We start from the raw sequence: 17845 nt of genomic DNA, 5'->3' as shown, positions 1-17845 counted from the left end.
GATGTGAACTCTATTGTTGATAATTCAAAAATAACTAACAAGTTTGATTTATTTATGGCTCTTAGCGGATATGCTTCTCTGAGTGAATACCCTTTGAGAGAAAATTCCTGGCACACATTAGGACTTACAAGGGAATGAAGAAAGAGGCACACATTCTGAATCAAGTCATGGGAATTGCAATCTTATTTGAAGGAGAGAGCTGCTGGAAGACACTTCTCGCTGTCATCGTCCTAAGGGGCTTCCTAGCAGAGGAGCAAAGTCCATGCCTTTGAGTCCCTCCTCTGCTTGCAGCAAGTCAGGATGAGGCAGGTGGTAGTCACTTCTAGGCCCTACTCTCCCCTTTAGAAGCTGACTCCATGGTCTTAGTTACACAAGACATGGCACTGGTAAGAGGAAAGTAACCAACCACTTTATAATGAACAACTGTCACTGTGGTCTCAGGAGCTCAGAATTGCCTGGCTTGTCTCTGCCTCTCTATAATCTGCTCACAAGACAAGGGGCCTCTCTTTTTACACTGTTTTGTAGACAGCAGATCCTCCAAAGATGCATGAGCTGTGATGATATAGAACACTGTGAGTGCTCCATACAGATATCACATGATTTAATGTCAATGTTATTTTAGGAGGGATCATTCCCATATTGTTCTGAAAAAGAAATATGGTGTGTGTATGTGTGTGTATGTGTGTGAGTGTGTGTGTGTCTGTGTGTGTGTTCAGAGAAAGAGTATGTATGTAGATGCATATATATAGATAGATATTAATACGTACATACATACATACATTTATTTTTGTCAGTAATGGGGCTTGAACTTGGGGCCTGGGTACAGTCCCTAAGCTTTTCTACTCAAAGATAGCACTCTATAACTTTGAACCACAGATCCATTTCTGATTTTTCTAGTGGTTAATTGGAGATAAGAGTCTCACAGGTTTTCCTTCCCCAGGCTGGCTTTGAACCTCAATCCTCAGATCTCAGCCTCCTGAGTAGCTAGGATTACAAGCGTGAGCCACTGGCATCCAGCTAATATTTACATACTTACATTTGAGAGAGAGCAAGTCCAACAATAATAATACAAACGTGGCAAGATGCAGTGTGTTGTAGTATACTGACAATTTCAAAATCTGAAAGAAGGAAATTCTTCTATTACATAAAACAAAGTCTGTTGGAATATAAAATCGAAGTCCATTAATAATAACTTTACAAGAGAAGTACTTAGGAATAATTTGGAAGCGTGATGAATCTTTCTAAAGAAAATGTAATTGCCTTTTTAGGAGACATTAAATAAAAGTTAACTAAATGAAAAAAGATGTCAAGACCTAAGTGGGAAGATTAACTATTATAACATTATCTCATCCCAAGTTAGTGCATAAATTTAGAAGTGGGATTAAGTTAATATGATTTTATTCTAAAGTGTATTTGCCTACTTAAGCAAAAATTTCAAAGGTCTCTGAATAATAGAAGAGGATAATAGTGATTGGCCAGCATTATCCAATAGAACTTTCTATATAAATAAGTAGAACATTTTATCTAAATGTTCTTCACTCTACAATTCCTAGCATTATTAACATGTGAACACTGAGAACTTGAAATGTAGCTCATGTGACTGAGGAACTGTATTTTTTATTTTTACTTAATTCTAATTAATTAAAGTAGCTATATGTAGCCAAGAATTGTGATAAGATAACCTAACCAATAGTCTAACATATTCTAAAATAATAATAAAGCAGGAAGGTGCTGACCCAAAATTAGTCAATAGATTGTAATAGAGATGTTAGAAACCTACCAAAACACTGGCTAGATGCAGAATTTTTATATATTTTAAAAATTATAGACATAGCAATTGCACACATCAGTGGAGGTTTGGAGGATGTTTGTTTCAATTCACGTACATTCCATGCCCTGATCAGATCAGCCTCTATCCATCCACCCTCCCTCCACTTCTCAACTGCTCCTTATCTTTAACATCCAGGCCCCCTTTTCTTCTCTCTCTCTTCCTATCTGTCTCTATCTCTATCTCTTTTTCTCCTCTAGCTCTTCTTTCTCTTCTGTCTCTCTCCTCTACTTGTTAGTTTACACGTATGAGAGAATATGCTACAATATTTGTCTTTTACAGGCTTATTTTACTTAACATAATGTTCTTCAGTTCCATTCATTTTGCTGCAAGTGATAAGATTTCATTCTTTTTTATGACCAAATAATATTCCAGTATGGATGTGTGTGTGTGTGTGTGTGTGTGTGTGTGTGTATTCTTTCTTTTTTCTTTCTGTCATTCTGTCTTTCTTGCCAGTGACCAGGGCTTGAACTCAGGCCTCTTGGACTTAATTTTTTCACTAACAGGTAGTGCTCTATCATTTGAACCATGCCTCCATACCAGCATTTTTCTGATTAATTAGACTTAGAGTCTCTTGCATTTTTCTGCCCTGGCTGGCTTAGAACACAGCATCTCTAGGTCTTAGCCTCCTGAGTAGCTGGAATTATAGGTTTGTGAAAATCTGGCACATTTTCTATAGTTATTTATTCACTGATGGACTTAGGTTGAATCCATACCTTATCTATTATGATTAATGCTGCAATAAACATGGGTGTGTAGGTATTTCTTTGGTATACTGATTTCATTTCTTGTGGACATATACCAGTGGATCATATGGTGAATCTGATTTTAGGTTTATTTGAGAGTTTTCCATACTGTTTTTCTATTATGGTTATCCTAATTTGCAGCAAATGTAAAAGACTTCCTTTTTCTTGCCAGCATGTTATTTTACTATTTGTTATTTTTTTTGGCAGGGGGTGAGTGTGTGCATGCGTGTGTGTGTGTGTGTGTGTGTGTGTGTGTGTGTGTGTGTGTGTGTGTGTGTGTTGGTAATAGCCCTTCTAAACTAGGTGAGATAGAATGTGGTTATGGTTTTGATTTGCATATTCCTGATAGCCAGTGATTTATTGGTCACTTATAGCCCTTTTGAGAACTGTCTTCACTAAATTTTTTCACTAGATAGAGCTAGTGCTCTATCACTTGAACCAATCCTCCAGACCAGCATTTTGCTGATTAATTAGACATAGTCATTTTTTAGACATAGTCATTAATTAAGACATGGTCATTTGTCCATTTTTAAATTGGATTACTTGTCTTGTGAAGTCTTTCTGAGTGCTTTATATGTTCTGAACACCAATCCTTTGTCAACTATGTATGTGACAAATCTTTTCTCCGGTCCTGTAGTCTCTCTTTTCACTCTATTGACTGTTTCTGTGCCGTGAAGAAGGTTTTCAGTTTGATGTAACCCATTTATCCACTTGTTGCTTTCGTTTACTGTGTTTTTAGGGTCAAGATAAAGATTTTCTAAAGTTTGTGTGTCAATGTGTATTTATTAAAACAATATCAGATAGGAGATGAAGAAGAGTAATAAAGTATTCTACTATAATGCGAAATAGAAAATTGAATCAAAATTGAAACCAAACCTCAACCAAAGTAAACCAGTATCCATTTACAAATGGACAGTTAGCACACTTTTGTATTGTTTTTAGCCAATTCTTGAGATCATTCTACTTGTGGTAATCCCCTCTACAGAACTGATCTTATATTTAAAAAGTAAATACGATATGTCTGAGGTATTCATTTATTCATCAGTGTTGCTTGTAATCACAAAAGAGTTCAGGAAGCTGGAAAGCTTTATTTCAAGTAGAAAAGGACTGCACAAAATATGTCCACTTGGCATTACCATGAAAAATAAATATTCCAAAAACTATAACAAATTGAAAACTAATTATACAGTCATGTTTAGTGATATTTCCATCAAAAGAGGACCATCTTCACAACAGTGACCCCATAAAATGATATCACCTAGTGCCTCAGTAAGCACCCAGGTTGGTGTTAAGTACTCTCTGTGATATTTGGACAATGCCACAATCACTCATTGATGCATCTCTCAGAACATATTCATGTCCTTAACCTATGTGACTATAGGTTAAAGTGGGGATTTGAGGCAGTACTGGGGTTTGAACTTGGGATCTTATGCTTGTTAGGCAAATACTCTGCCACTTGACGCACACACACACACACACACACACACACACACACACACACACACACACACACAGAGTCCTTTTAATTTGTGTTATTTTTCTAATAAAGTCTGGGCATACAGGTATATGCCCAGACTGGCCTAGGCTATAACCCCCCTATTTATACTTCCTGGATAGCTGAAGTAACAGGCATACACCTCCACACCCAGTTTTTTATTGCTTAGACTGGCCTGGAACCACTACACTGGACTTGTAAGTGGGCTTTTAAAACAAATTCCTCCCCATCCCCCCCCCAAATAGGAATGAAGCAGTGAAACATCCAACCTTGTTACAAATCCATCTTCTCTCTCCTACAATCTCCTTCCTCCTCCTATGTCCTCAGTGCTCTCTTTGGACTGATCTACCGGCCTAGGGACTTTGCATCCTACATGCTGGGTATCTTCATCTGCAACCTGCTGCTGTACCTGGCCTTCTACATCATCATGAAGGTAGGTGAGGCTGGGAGCTGGGAGCGCCCTGGCCTGGTGGGTGGTAATGGCTCCATCTTCCCTACCCCTGCATCTCCTCCCCACAGCTTCGCAGCTCTGAGAAGGTCCTTCCTGTACCACTCTTCTGCATCATGGCCACCGCAGTGGTGTGGGCTGCCGCCCTGTATTTCTTCTTCCAGAATCTGAGCAGCTGGGAGGTAAGTAAGTAGCCTTTTTGACCTTTCTGCCTCCGTCTCTTAATAAATTTGTTGCTTTCTTCCTTCCTTCTACCTTCTCTAAATAGCCAGATTCCTTTTGAAGGGATGTAAGTCTCAATAGACACTTGCAAATTCTCTCATGACTCCTATTCCCAAAAGATAGTTACCATGCATCTTCTCCACCATCCATCAGCAAATACCGTGTGTGGTGTTACTACATCCATTTTACAGACAGGAAAGCGGAGGCCTCCCAAGTCAGTGCTCAATCTGAGGCACAGGACAGGAAGTCTCAGCTTTCCATCCTAACAATCACCATAGTTAATTATAGGACATTTTCATCACCCCAGAAGGAAAACTGATCATTATGAGAAGTCACTCCCTGTTTCTCCCTAATCTGATGGCAACTGTCAACTGCTAACTTTTGTCTATGTACATTTGCTAATTCTGGACTTTTTTTATGTAAATGGGGTCACATAACCTGTGTACTTTGGGTCAGACTTCTTCATGTTGCTCAATGGGGTCAGTCCCTCATGCCCTATTATCACTGATTCATATTCCAGTCTGACTGAGAGCTCACAACTGTAATTCTAGCCAATCAGAAGGCTGAGAACTGAGAATTGTGATTCAAATCCAGCCTGAACAGGAAAGTCGTGAGACTCTTATCTCCCATTACCCATCAAAAAGCCAGAAGTGGAAGTATGGTTTAAGTGGTAGAGCACCAGTGTTGAATGGGAAAAGAGACAAAACTAAGACCCTGAATTCAAACCCCACTACTGGCACACACACACACACACACACACACACACACACACACACACACACACACACACACACAACTCCCTTGTGGGAACCTATCCCATGTTGTCTGTGCATCCATGAGCCAGAAGACATTTGGGTTGTTTCTACTTTGGGCTATGATACACGATGCTGTTGTGAATAGTTGTGTACAAGTTCACATGTAGGTAGGTTTTCTTGGACTCTAATTTTTTGAGACATGTAGGAGCATGTTTACCTTCCTGGATGTCAAAGCATGAAACGCTGGATGGTTCTCACCGACGTCCTGCCTCCCCTTCCTCAGGGAACCCCAGCTGAGTCTCGGGAGAAGAATCGCGAGTGCGTCCTGCTAGACTTCTTCGATGACCACGACATCTGGCACTTCCTCTCCGCCACTGCCCTGTTTTTCTCATTTTTGGTGAGATAGGATTATCATATCTTTTTGTTGCTTTCTTTTCTCTTTACTTTTTTGTTTTCTACCCTTCCTTATACCCTCTTTTATAGTCTTAATTTATTTTTCCAGTTCTTCATTGTCATTCAACATAAAGACTTTTTTTTGCTAGTGTTGTAGCCTTTGGTGAGATCTTAATTTTCAATTTCCTTTTACTTCTGGTGTGTGTGTGTGTGTGTGTGTGTGTGTGTGTGTGTGTGTGTGTGTGTGTGTGTTGGTACTGGCACTTGAACTCAAAGCCTCACACTCTTGATTAGCTGTTTTGCTCAAGACTGGCTCTCTACCACTTGAGCTATGTCTTCATCTGGACTTTCGCTGCTTAATTGGATTTAAGAATCCGATGGAGTTGTGTGCCTGGGCTGGCTTCAAACCTCTGTTTTCAGATCTCATCCTCCTGAGTAGCTGGGTATGAGCACTTGTACCTGACCATTGTGTTAATATTTTTTGACAGAAAGTTACTTTCCCTACGTTGCATACCACATTGGGACTGAATTGGTTATTAGCCTCATTTGCCCAGAATTCGCACTAAAAATTTCCATAATCTTGGGTTATTTCTTCTTATAGTGGACTTACTGTCCTTCCCTTCCTCCAGGCTCACTGAATATGAATATTTTACAGATTCCTAGAGAGACTCATTTTCTAACCAGTCTGTTCCAAATCTCTCCTGTAGTCTCCTTTGTATTTTGCTCCACCCTTTTCCCAGAACCCAGCGTGTTTTTGTCAATCTAAGATAATAGCTCTCAGAACCTTCTAATCCTACTTGACATTTCCAAGTTTAAAGTCCATGGTGCCCATAGAGTCTGATTGACACCACCAGCACCAGACTCCTAGGCTGCCATCATAGTCCTTGTAAGAGTAGAGCTGGCCTGTCCCCTTGTGGCCAGTGTGGGAAGTTTAACCAATCTCTACAAATATTTCTTTAGGGCTTTTCTTTGTGATGAGGCCAGAGTGGAGCTAAGAGATCCTCATGATGATGGAATGAAAGATGGAAGACAAAGGTTCATATCTTATACAGCATTACTTTATGCAACAATACTTTATTTCCTTTAGGTCTTAAATATCTTTCCAATGAATGACACTATCCAAGTCTCTACCACCCCACCCCATACTTCCTATGTCCCTTCCCTAGTTTAAGTCTAATCCTCAACATATATTACAACCTCCAAAACTATTTTTGACTCATGAGTTCCTTTTGTGTCTAAACTCTCTCTGGAATGTAAGCTCCCTAGGGATATTTGCCTCTTCCACTCTAAGCTGTAACTCCAGCATCTATAGCAGCAAATTGCCAGGTGTTGGTAGCACATGCCTGTAGTCCTAGCTTACTCAGGAGGCTGAGCTCTTAGGATCACAATTTGAAACCAGCCTGGGCAGAGAATTCCATGAGAGACTCATATCTCCAGTTAAACAGCAAAAAAAAAGCCAGAAGTAAGAGGTGTGGCTCAAGTGATAGAGTGCCAACTTTGAGCAAAAAAGCTAAATGAGAATGCAAGGACCTTAGTTCAATTTACAGAGAGAAAGAAAGAGAGACAGAGAACAGCACATAATAAACTCACATGAGCATTTAAGGGACAAATGCACTACATAACTATATTCAGTGCCAGTGAAGAGCAAGGGACTGCAGATTACTGCCTAAGATATAAAGCAGAAAAGCAAGGACTTCATTCGGCCTTGTGCATTCCTTTCTGGTCTCTGTTCCTCTCCCTTTAGGTTTTGTTGACTCTGGATGACGACCTGGATGTGGTTCGCAGAGACCAGATCCCTGTGTTCTAAGCATTCAAGCATAACAAGGCGAGAAGGAGTCATCCATCTTGGTGCTGTTTCCTGAAAAAATTCATGAGCTGCAAGTATGGCTAAAGTGGTAGAGCACTTGCCTAGCAAGCAGAAGGCCTAAGTACAAATCCCAGTATTGAATGAAAATAAAAACACAGTGACTGCAGGTGACATGGCACTGCCAATGCACCGCTCCCGCCTGTGGAGCGGACTCCACCTACATGTGCATAGGAAGGAGAGCTGCTCTGAGCCATCCAAACCTCCCGAAGAGCAGAATGGAAACCATGGGGACAGGCAAACCCTCAAAAACTGAAAACACTCCATTTCTATTTACAGCTGAGACATGGGACACCTCCACCCTCACCCGAGATGTGGCAGAGTTTTGCCCGCCACGCTCTTGCCCCCAGCTGTCATCCTGCCCAACATGGCCAGCCACCACCTGGATTTTCCACCCAGAAACATTGGTGTGGCCACCTTCACACCTCTGAGCCACCAAGGCATCGCCTCATGTCTCCAAGGTCCCAGGAGGAGTGACCTCTCAAAGTATGGTGGAAGCTGCAGAGAAGACCCAGATCCATAGTCAGCTGGAACAGATGCTCCAGTAGCACCAACCTCATGGCCTCCTTAGAAGGAAGATCGAACGGCTCCCCGGGGAGGCATGGGGGAGTCATTACGATTCAGCTTTGTCACACACTCCTCTGAACAATAACCCAAAGTAAGACCAAGGCCAGAGGGCTCACCTATTTCTTAATGTCTCCATCTCACTGCTGTGAACCGACCCTAAGTTCTTGGAAAGGCCCTGTTACTCTGTAGATATGTGCTCGGTTCCAGGATAAAAGGGGAAATGGTGGGAAAGGGAAACTTGTGTCGATAGGAGTAACAAGAAAAATGAATGACAGTGCTAAGGGACTGGAAACACCAGCATCCAGTACACCGGCCTTCGCTTAAGGACTCAGGCTCCCAGGGCAAATCCCACAAAGGAACAGTGCCTACTCAGCTCTAACCACACAGTTCCATGCTATTCACATACTACCTTTGGAAGAGAAATAAACGTTCTTACCATGGTTATTACTGGAGGTTCTCCATGATGGAGCATCATCTACCAAGGGCCCAGGCCTTTCTCTCAGAACTGTTCATAACTCAGGATAGACGCATGTGTTCCCTGTCTCACTGGTTACAAAATGCTACCCTAGTGTTACCTCTTCTTGCCCCTGACTCTCATTCTTTCCCCCAATAAGGTGTGGCAAGCTCAGCATCCCAGATCCCTTCTCATGCTCTCTGGCAACCCTGCCCTGAGGAGTAGAACCCTGTTCTGACCAGGATGCCTGGTTGCCTGAAGTATGACATCAGAGAATCAGCATGATGTCATTAAAGGATCATCATGCAATTATGTGTACACTTGTGTATTTGCTATTGAAATTGAAGTCACTTCTCATCTCTTCTTTCTTGGTCATTCATTTTTAAAAACTGGATCAGGCCTTCTCTTTTCAAAAATTGGTATTTTCTCCAATATTTGTATAATGCTCAAACATGTTCTTTGGAAATTTGAACTTTTTCTTGATTTTAAAAACACCAAAATAGGAAAAATATGAAATATTTTGTGTGTGTGTTGTTCTGAAACACCTCCAAGTTTATGTCTGATCTTCTATTATTCATTCTTACAATGTTTATTGGCTCCTATAGGCCTTCTGGAGGTCACCCATTAAATGCTTGTGTTAATGTAACAACTAAAAGAAATTGTCAAATCTGTGTAACTATGAGCGGACTTGACCTACTGCTCTCAACACATTCAGTGGTGTCTAATGCACAAAGGATCCACTAAGGAAGGGTGGACAAATAAGTTGCCAAAATGGCCCTGCGACCTGGACTGAATAAATCGGATGATGCATTAACCATCTGGAAGCATGTTTGCGGAGAAATGTGGAAAGCCGTGTCGAACCCACCATGAGTTGTCCGAAGGTGGCCAGCTACACATCCTGTGGGCTCTCTCATTTACTTTGTGTCATCCACACTGCTGGGTTCCTGTGCTGTTGCTATCAGTGGGGGATGGAGAGGTGAAGAGCCTAAATTCTTCGTGTCCCCAGCAATTGAATGAACACACACACACACACACACACACACACACACACACACACACACACACTTAAAGTGGTAAAGCAAGGAAATGGCTAGGTGATTCAAGAGTAAGATTTATTTAAGTAGAGAAAGTAGAGATATTTCCTGTTCCCCGTGAAGGAAATGGGAGTTGAAGGCAAAAAAAACCAGCAGCTGTTATCTGCTGCTCCCTTTCTGAGCTAGGGGAGCACACACACAGTCCCCTAGTGCCTTCCAACCTTTAGGCAAAGGTTCTGGGAAGCTAAGATGGGTGTTACTTATTCTGAGATATAGATGTCTTTGGGCCTAACCTAAACACAAGGACAATAATGAGGTGAGCTTGAGGGCTTCCTTTCCAAGTTCCCCCCATCTTCATGTCTCTAATTTTTACCATTACAAAGGACAGGTGGGTTTTAGATCCTAAACTCTCTAAGGTCTCCAGGGCACCTCTGCCTTGTAACTTAGCAATTAAATGGAGGGAAGTTTAACTGCTTTGTTAGCTGCTGCTTCTTTTCAACTTCTGAGTCAGGCCCTTTTCTATTTACTAAAAAGAATATACTTTCTCTGTCTCTTCACCTGTGGCTCTGTCCACATTTCCTTGTAAATGACTCTGAACCTTAAAAGGAGGTGCGGAGGGAGGAGAGAGAAAACCCCTGGCTGTCTCCTAGACTAGGACCAGGGCTTGGTTTCAGTATTCTTTTCCTAGAGCTAGTCTGCTCATTATTATATAGTCACCGTCGTGGTCTTTTTGTTTTTGTTTTTTTCCTTCCTTTTCTTTTTGTGGTCCTGAAGACTCAGGGCCCTGTATTTACTAGGCAAATGCTCTTCCATTGAGCTAAATCCTCAACCCCTCGTGGTCATTTCTATTGCATGTAACAGGGCTAAAACTCTAGGCCAGGTCAGGCTTTTATAAAGATCTATTCTAAATGTAGGTCTTGAGGAGTGTTTGTACTGCACCAATTAGAGACTTTAATACCTCCATAGAATATCGTTTGTCTGCAATGCATATGCTATCTTTTGTCTACATTTATGCATGTTGCTCTTTAAAAGCAAAAGCCTAGCTGACTCTGAAGGCCAAGTTCAGTGGGAGAATCACCAAGAAAAGCAATGACCTTGGAGAGGCTCCCTCAGATCAAGTACAGGGTAATAAGATCAGTTAGGTTGGAGCAGGCCTGAGAAAAAGTAGCCAGGAGGGAAAACTGAGTGTATTAAAAAAAATGACCTCTTCACACCTCTGACCAGTGCTGGAGGGCAGCCCCACCTGTTATGCTGGCTGCTGGAGGGATTAGCCTGGTTTTATTTTAGCAGCAAGAAAAACCAGTGGAACACCAGAGTCTCTCTTTCCGTGACTGAAAGAAGGTAATCTCTAAGCCAGCTCCTTAGGGCAAAAAGCAGTATCAGCTGCTACCTTAGTAACTAAGCCCTGAGCAGAATGTTCTATAGGGCTGAAAAAAAATGCAGTGTCAGTAAATCAAGCAATTCTGGGTGATCATTTCTCTATCTAAAACTTTGAAGAAAAGGAGGAACAAAAAGAAACTTCAGCTGGGTGCTGGTGGCTCACACCTATGATCCTACGTACTGAGAGGCTGAGAGCTACAGCTCACAGTTTAAAGCCATCCAGGCAAGAAAGTCTGTGAGACTCATCTCCAATTCAGAAAACTGGAAGTGGTGCTAAAAGTGGTAGAGTGTTAGCCTTGAGCTAAAGAGCTCAAGAACAGCACCCAGGTGCAGAGTCCAAGCCCCAAGACCAACGAGAGAGAGGGAGGGGAGAGAGAGAGAGAGAGGAGAGAGAGAGAGAGAGAGAGAGAGAGAGAGAGAGAGAGAGAGAGAGAGAGAGAGAGAGAGAGAGAGAGAGAGAGAGAGAGAGGAGAGAGAAGAAATCTTCACTGAAGGAATAATAGAGACTGAGGGAGATTATGAAGTAGACTTGAGTATCAATATGCCCACCTACTTGCTGTGTGGCCTTGGGTAAATTCCTGTGACTCTGATCCTTAGCTAACCATGACTTTATATGTGGACCAAGAGGGACAAGGCACAAGTGCAGTGTGAGCATTCCCAGGTTCCTCAGGGAGGCAGAGCAGGAGTGCATTCATCAGCAGGGCTGCGATCTCTCTCTCAGGAAAGTCATTCTCTCCAGTTCCAGGAGGCCCTGAGGGTCTGAAGGCCTCTTCACCCTCAAAGACTCAGCCCAGGTTGCCTCATCTCCCTTCCCCAGCCTCCTCCAGGCAGTTTATCTCTGCATTTCGTTGATTTCAACACAAAGAAAAGAATGCTCTGGAAGCTAAAGTGGGTGCAAAGTGTAGATGTGACTTCATTTCTGCCATCAAGGAAAGAAAGCCTCCATTTTCTCCTCTTGCATAGCTCTCGTCTTCTTGTGAATACTATGTGCCCTGTTCCTGACCCTCTCCTGGGGGCTCAGCCTCTGTACAGAGGGAGCTTCATGGGAAGATGATAAAGTGGGTTCCAAAGGAAAAATGCCTGGTGAGTGTCAGGCAGGTTTTCCAAATAACCCCCCCCCCCCCCCCCCCCCCCCCCCCCGTGGAACGTCTCCTGGGAAACAAAGGAAAGAACTGAGAGATCAGATACTGTTTTCTTTCCTTCTTTCTTTCTTTTTCTTTCTTTCTTTCTTTCTTTTCTTTCTTTCCTTCCTTTCTCTTTCTCTCTCTCTTTCTTTCTTTCTTTCTTTTTTCTTTCCTTCCTTTCTCTCTTTTTCTCTTTCGCTATCTTTCTTTCTGTCTGGCTGTCTTTATTTTTTTTCTCTTTCTCTTTCTTTCCCTCTCTTTCTCTTCCTTCCTTCCTTTTTCTCCCTCAATACTCATGGCCTGGCACTGTCCCTTGCCTTATCCCTTCAAGGCTGGTGCTCTACCACTTGAGTCACAACTCCACTTCCAACCTTTGTGTAGTTAGCTGGAGAGGAGAGTTTCACTGACTTTTCAACCTGGGCTGGCTTTGATGGGTGCTCCTCAGATCTCCATCTCCTAAGTAATTAGGATTACAGGCACAAGCAACAGGGCCCCAGCTTGCAAACCAAAGTCTTGATTGCTGTGGTTCTGTTCAGGAAATAGAGGGCTTGTTTTGTGTACACTGTTTGGAGGGGGCAGGATACATAGATGTGGCTAAGTTTTAATGTCTCTTCATTGTCCAGGCACCACTGTGAACAAGGTCAAGTGCCTACTAAGTCTTAGGTAGGGCTTTCTCCGCCTGAATTCAAATGCCCTTGGAAAAAGCCACAGGTCAACCTTCCACAGGAGTCTCAAGAACACCAAACAATTGAGTTTTAGCTTGGACAAGTCACATGTGTCACCACAGAGCTCTTCTTGCTGGACTTCACTGGCACCTTTTACACCTTACACTTTTCCTGAAGACTACTGAAAGACAAAGAAAATGAGATGGCTAGTATAGTTACTATAGCGTCGCCTTTTGCTCCCTTGATCTTAGGGAAATGGAATTCTGCCTTCTTCCTTTCCTAGTCAGGAAAGTTCATCACCTGAACTCTTAAGGTAAGTAATTAGAACAGCCTCAATGTCATATTATTTTTCAAGGGCTAAACAAGTCTGAGTTTCCTATCTCTTAACATTATATATAGTCTTTTTTTTTTTTTTTAAATCGGTATACAATCCCACCATAGCTAGCTCCTGGGCCCTTTGTGCTTCAAATTTTAACATTCTTTATGATCATCTTTATTTTATTTATTTTGTTGTTTGTGGGGCTTGAACTCTGGGCTTGGGCACTGTCCCTCAGCTCTTCAGCTCAAGGCTAGCACTCTACCACTTGAGCCACAGCGCCACTTCTGGTTTTCTGGTGGTTTATTGGAGATAAGAGGCTCAGGACTTTTCTGCCTGGGGCTGGCTTTGAACCGAGACTCTAGGATCTCAGCCTCCTGAGTAACTAGGATTACAGGTGTGAGCCACCAGCGCCCGGCCTTAACATTCTTTATGAATCAAAACACGATGTCTTTTAAAGAAAGTATTACCCAGAAGGATTTAAACAATAAATATGAAGGATGCTATCATCACAGAAAGAAACTAATTTACATTTATAACTTGTGTTGGATTGTTTATCAGAATCATTCCCAAAGCATGTGACCCCCCGGAGGCTCTTGTCCAGGAAAACGACAAATTCATGCCTGAAGTCTACTCTGCTTCAGTCTCAGAATGGACAACTTGTGAAGCAGTCTGCTTTTCTGGGAAGTTGCTTCCCTTTATTTCCTCCTTATCACCACTTCTCTGCTTTCACAGACTCTGAAATACAGCTTCATCTGGGTGCCTGAAGCTCATGCCTTCAATCCCAGGTACTCAGGAGTCTGAGAACGAGGGGAGCACAGTTCAGAGCCAGCCCAGATAGAAAAGTTCATGAGACTATGCCAAAATAATCAGCACAAAGCCAGGCTAGAGTTGGAGCTCAAGTAGTAGAGCACCAGTGGTGAGTAAGCAATCTGAGAAAGCGAGGCCCTGAGTTCAAGCTCCAGTACCAACAACAATTTAAAAATAATAAATGCTGTTTCCGTCAAGAGGAAACATTTGGATCTGGTATCATGAGAAACTGGTGTGCCACTGTGTACAAAATGTGCTTCTTCTCTCCCATCCCACGATCTCCTGCCCAAGAGGGAAGAGAGACATGAAACAAATAATCATAACTCATTCTTGAGAGCAAGCAAAGAGAGAGAGAGAAGGGTCCTACATGCATCATTAGGTACAGAACAGAAAATAATTCAAATAATGATGGGCTGTCATCATCATATCATTTCCATCTTCAATCCCAAATGTGTATTCCTAATTGCTGATAAAACACAGAATAGCATGGTTTTGTTTGGTCTTGAATCCTTTGATCTTTCCTATTCTCTGCGGCAGTCAGTTCTGCAGTTGTGAAGATTCAGTGATAACCATCTCTCTGGAAGGCAAGCTGTTCCTCAAATAAGTAATGTCCTTTTATCTCAAAGTAAACAGCCCCCAAATGCTGGAGAACACCTTGTTCCTGTTCTGTTTCAGTAATAAAGTCATAACAACCTCTCTGTAATTCCTCCTGGGACAAAGATACTGAGCTAATGGACAACCAGACCATACCTGAAAGATGGAACTGTTGTAACTCTGCAAATCTGTCTCATCGCCTGCCCCTAATTCTCCCTATTAAACCTAAACCCAACTTCTATATCTCAGAAGATGGCTAAAGATGTACTGAAGGACTCCTTTCTCTCCTCTTCACCGTGTCTCTTTTTTGTTTGGCATATGGGGGTAAGTGGCTAGAGCTAACTTGGGACTCCTGGATTTGGGGCCTGGGGTCTAAGAATTCAGTTTCAATAGCATCTCTCTATAACCAAATTCCTAGAAAGACTATTTGGATCCATAAGGGGCCTGGAGGTGCAGGGCTTCTCCTTTCCTGATTCCTAGTCCTATCACAAAATAATACGAAGAAATAATTCGAGGGGAATCTTCCTGGGACCTACCATCACTCTCAAGAATGGGTAACTTTGAAGCACCAGTAGCTCACACCTGTAATCCTAGCTACTCACTGAGATCTGAGGATTGTGGTTCAAAAACCAGCCTGGGCAAAAAAAAAAAAAAAAAAAAAAAAGCCATAGGATTCTTATTTCCAATTAACCAGCAAAAAGCCAGAGCTGGGACTCAATTGAGAGATAGCCTTGAGAAAAAAAGCTGAGGGAAAGCATTCCAGCTCTGAGTTTGAGCCCCATTCTGATCACAAAAAAGGAGTATATTTACAAAGTTGACTTTCAAGTACTAGATTAATGTGATGGATAGAGCATTAAGGAGAAGAAAAACTGATATGAAGCAAAAATAATAAATGTCAAGCTAGAAGATAAATGGAAATGAAGATGAAGATTAGGTTTGGGAAGAAAGGCATAGAGGGAAGGAAAGATACAAATTTTAACCCTAATCTATCTTTTAAATATATAAATGTGGGGGGTTTAACAATAGGATAAATGAGTTTGGATTGGAAAACAGAGGAAAAGATAGCCACTTTCAGTACTAGAGGTTGATTTCAGGACTTGGACACTGTCCCTAAAGCTTTTCCCCTTAAGTATAGCACTGTAGGAACTTGGGCCACTGCTCCACTTCTGGGTTTTTTGGTTGTTAATTGGAGATAAGAATCTCACAGACTTTTCTGCCCAGACTGGCTTTGAACCAAGATGCTTAGTTCTCAGCCTTTTGAGTAGCTAGGATTACAGGTTTGAGCCTTTAGCACGTGACCAGTTTTCAACACTTACCTGAGTGTGCATATTGAATTATGTAACTATTGAATTACAACAAAAAGAGAATGCTTTCCAAAGTTCAAAAGCTATGTGACTGTTATGCAAACCCAAAGAACAATGTAAGCTACAGAAAGCTCAACCAGTGAAACCACAGCTTTGGACAGTGTCGGCTCTCTAAATTGGAGTAGCTGGGCTCAAGGAGACTGTTGACTATGTTTCTAGGCTGGTACAGAAACAAACTCCTTTTAAAAAAATAAATTCAATACTTGCACTTGGAAAAGAGCTGTAGAACCCCCAATTCACTTAAAATTAAGTATACTTTCCATAAAGTGTCAGGTTACTATTGGAAGCACGTGGGTTCAAAAACAAAATTTTAAATGGAAAGGATGCATGGGAATAGGGTGGTTTTGTTCTTAGTTTCTAACAAACATTCAGAGACTCAAAATGCTGTCAAGAGTCAAAAGCCCTCCAGCGCTGCCTCTGAACCTGGTTTGTGCTGGCAGAGCCAGTGAGGCAGACTCTGGTTGAATTGCCAGCAATGGTTGAACTGTCTATGTCCTGGGTGGCTGGCCCAGCCCTCTCCTCTGGAACTAGCTGCAGAGACTTGGGAAATTACCAGGCGTCATTGGCTCACACCTGAATTCCTATCCACGAAGGAGGCTGAGATCTATGGATAGAGGTTCGAAGGCACTAGGACAGAAAAACCTGTGAGATTCTTCTCTCCAATAAACCATCAAAAAAAGCTGGACTGGAAGTGTGGCTCAAGTGGTACAGCACTAGTCTTGAGTGGAAAATAGTCAAGCCACTAAGAGGGCAAGGTCTTGAGTTCAAGTCCTTGTATTGGCATTAGATAGATAAATAGGTAGATAGGTAGGTAGGTATGTAGGTAGGTAGATAGATAGATAGATAGATAGATAGATAGATAGATAGATAGATAGATAGATAGATAGATAGATAGATAGATAGATAGATAGATAGATAGATAGATAGATGGATGGATGGATAGATAGATGGATGGATAGATAGATAAACATGGACTTGGGACATTCTGTTTCTTCATTTGAAGTATGATAAGAATGGCAATAATAAATATTTTTATGTTTGTCTGATAACAAGACCCCAAAACACCTACACAGCCAGGTCCCCTTGGCTCACCCTTGTAATTCCAGCTACTTGGGAGGCTGATCACTGTTCAAAGCAAGCTTCTAATGTGCAATTAACCAGAAAAGAAAAAAGCCAAAAGAAGCCAGAACTGGAGGTTTGGCTCAAGTAGTAGATTACTAGCCTTTGACAAAAATAAAGCTAAGGGACAGCACTCAGGTCTAGAGTTTAAGCTACAGCAATAACACATACACACATACATACACATAAGAACACAATTTGGTCTGGAATAGGTACTTGTTAACAGTGTCATTCTTTTGTACTAAGATGTCTGAGCCTGTTGGGTGAGTTTGCATCCTTCAAAAATATTGGATCTAACTGGGTGCTGGTGGCTCATGCCTGTAATACTAGCCATTCAGGAGGATGAGATCTGAGGGTTGCGGTTGGAAGTCAGCCCTTGCAGGAAAGTCTGTGAGACTCTTATCTCCAATTAACCACCAGAAAGCCAGAAGTGAAACTGTGGCTCCAAGTGGTAAAGCACTAGCCTTGAACCAAAGAGCTTGGGGCAGTGCCCAAGCCCTAGTTCAAGCCCCATTACAAAAAAAATTGGATCTAACCTAATTGAATCATGAATTCCCAGAAAACTCCCTGGAGCAGTATGTTCTCCACTGCTATAATTTGACTTCAGCCTTCTTCCAGACCACAGGTCTGCATGTGACTAGGTGGTGTAAGAAAGCATCATCAACAA

At 41.9% G+C, this 17845-nt stretch overlaps 1 protein-coding gene across 4 annotated transcripts in view; it reads left to right on the top strand.

Moving 5' to 3' along the window:
- Sidt1 (SID1 transmembrane family member 1) overlaps window positions 1-9586 on the top strand; it is an 84912-nt gene extending 75326 nt beyond the window's left edge. For all 4 annotated transcript variants that reach the window (XM_070030222.1, XM_070030223.1, XM_070030225.1 and 1 more), the window contains 4 exons: window positions 4397-4502; window positions 4589-4699; window positions 5778-5891; window positions 7632-9586. In XM_070030222.1, the coding sequence (XP_069886323.1) occupies window positions 4397-4502; window positions 4589-4699; window positions 5778-5891; window positions 7632-7694 (394 nt within the window). In that variant the 3' untranslated portion in view covers window positions 7695-9586. The remainder of the gene's footprint in view (window positions 1-4396; window positions 4503-4588; window positions 4700-5777; window positions 5892-7631) is intronic.
- The last annotated feature ends 8259 nt before the right edge of the window (window positions 9587-17845 follow it).

The sequence above is a fragment of the Dipodomys merriami genome, unplaced genomic scaffold (assembly GCF_024711535.1).
Source record: "Dipodomys merriami isolate MVZ:Mamm:240054 unplaced genomic scaffold, mDipMer1.0.p SCAF_2, whole genome shotgun sequence".
Taxonomy (NCBI): Eukaryota; Metazoa; Chordata; class Mammalia; order Rodentia; family Heteromyidae; genus Dipodomys; species Dipodomys merriami.
Note: the sequence above shows the minus strand (reverse complement) of the source record. Positions and strands in the feature narration are given on the sequence as shown.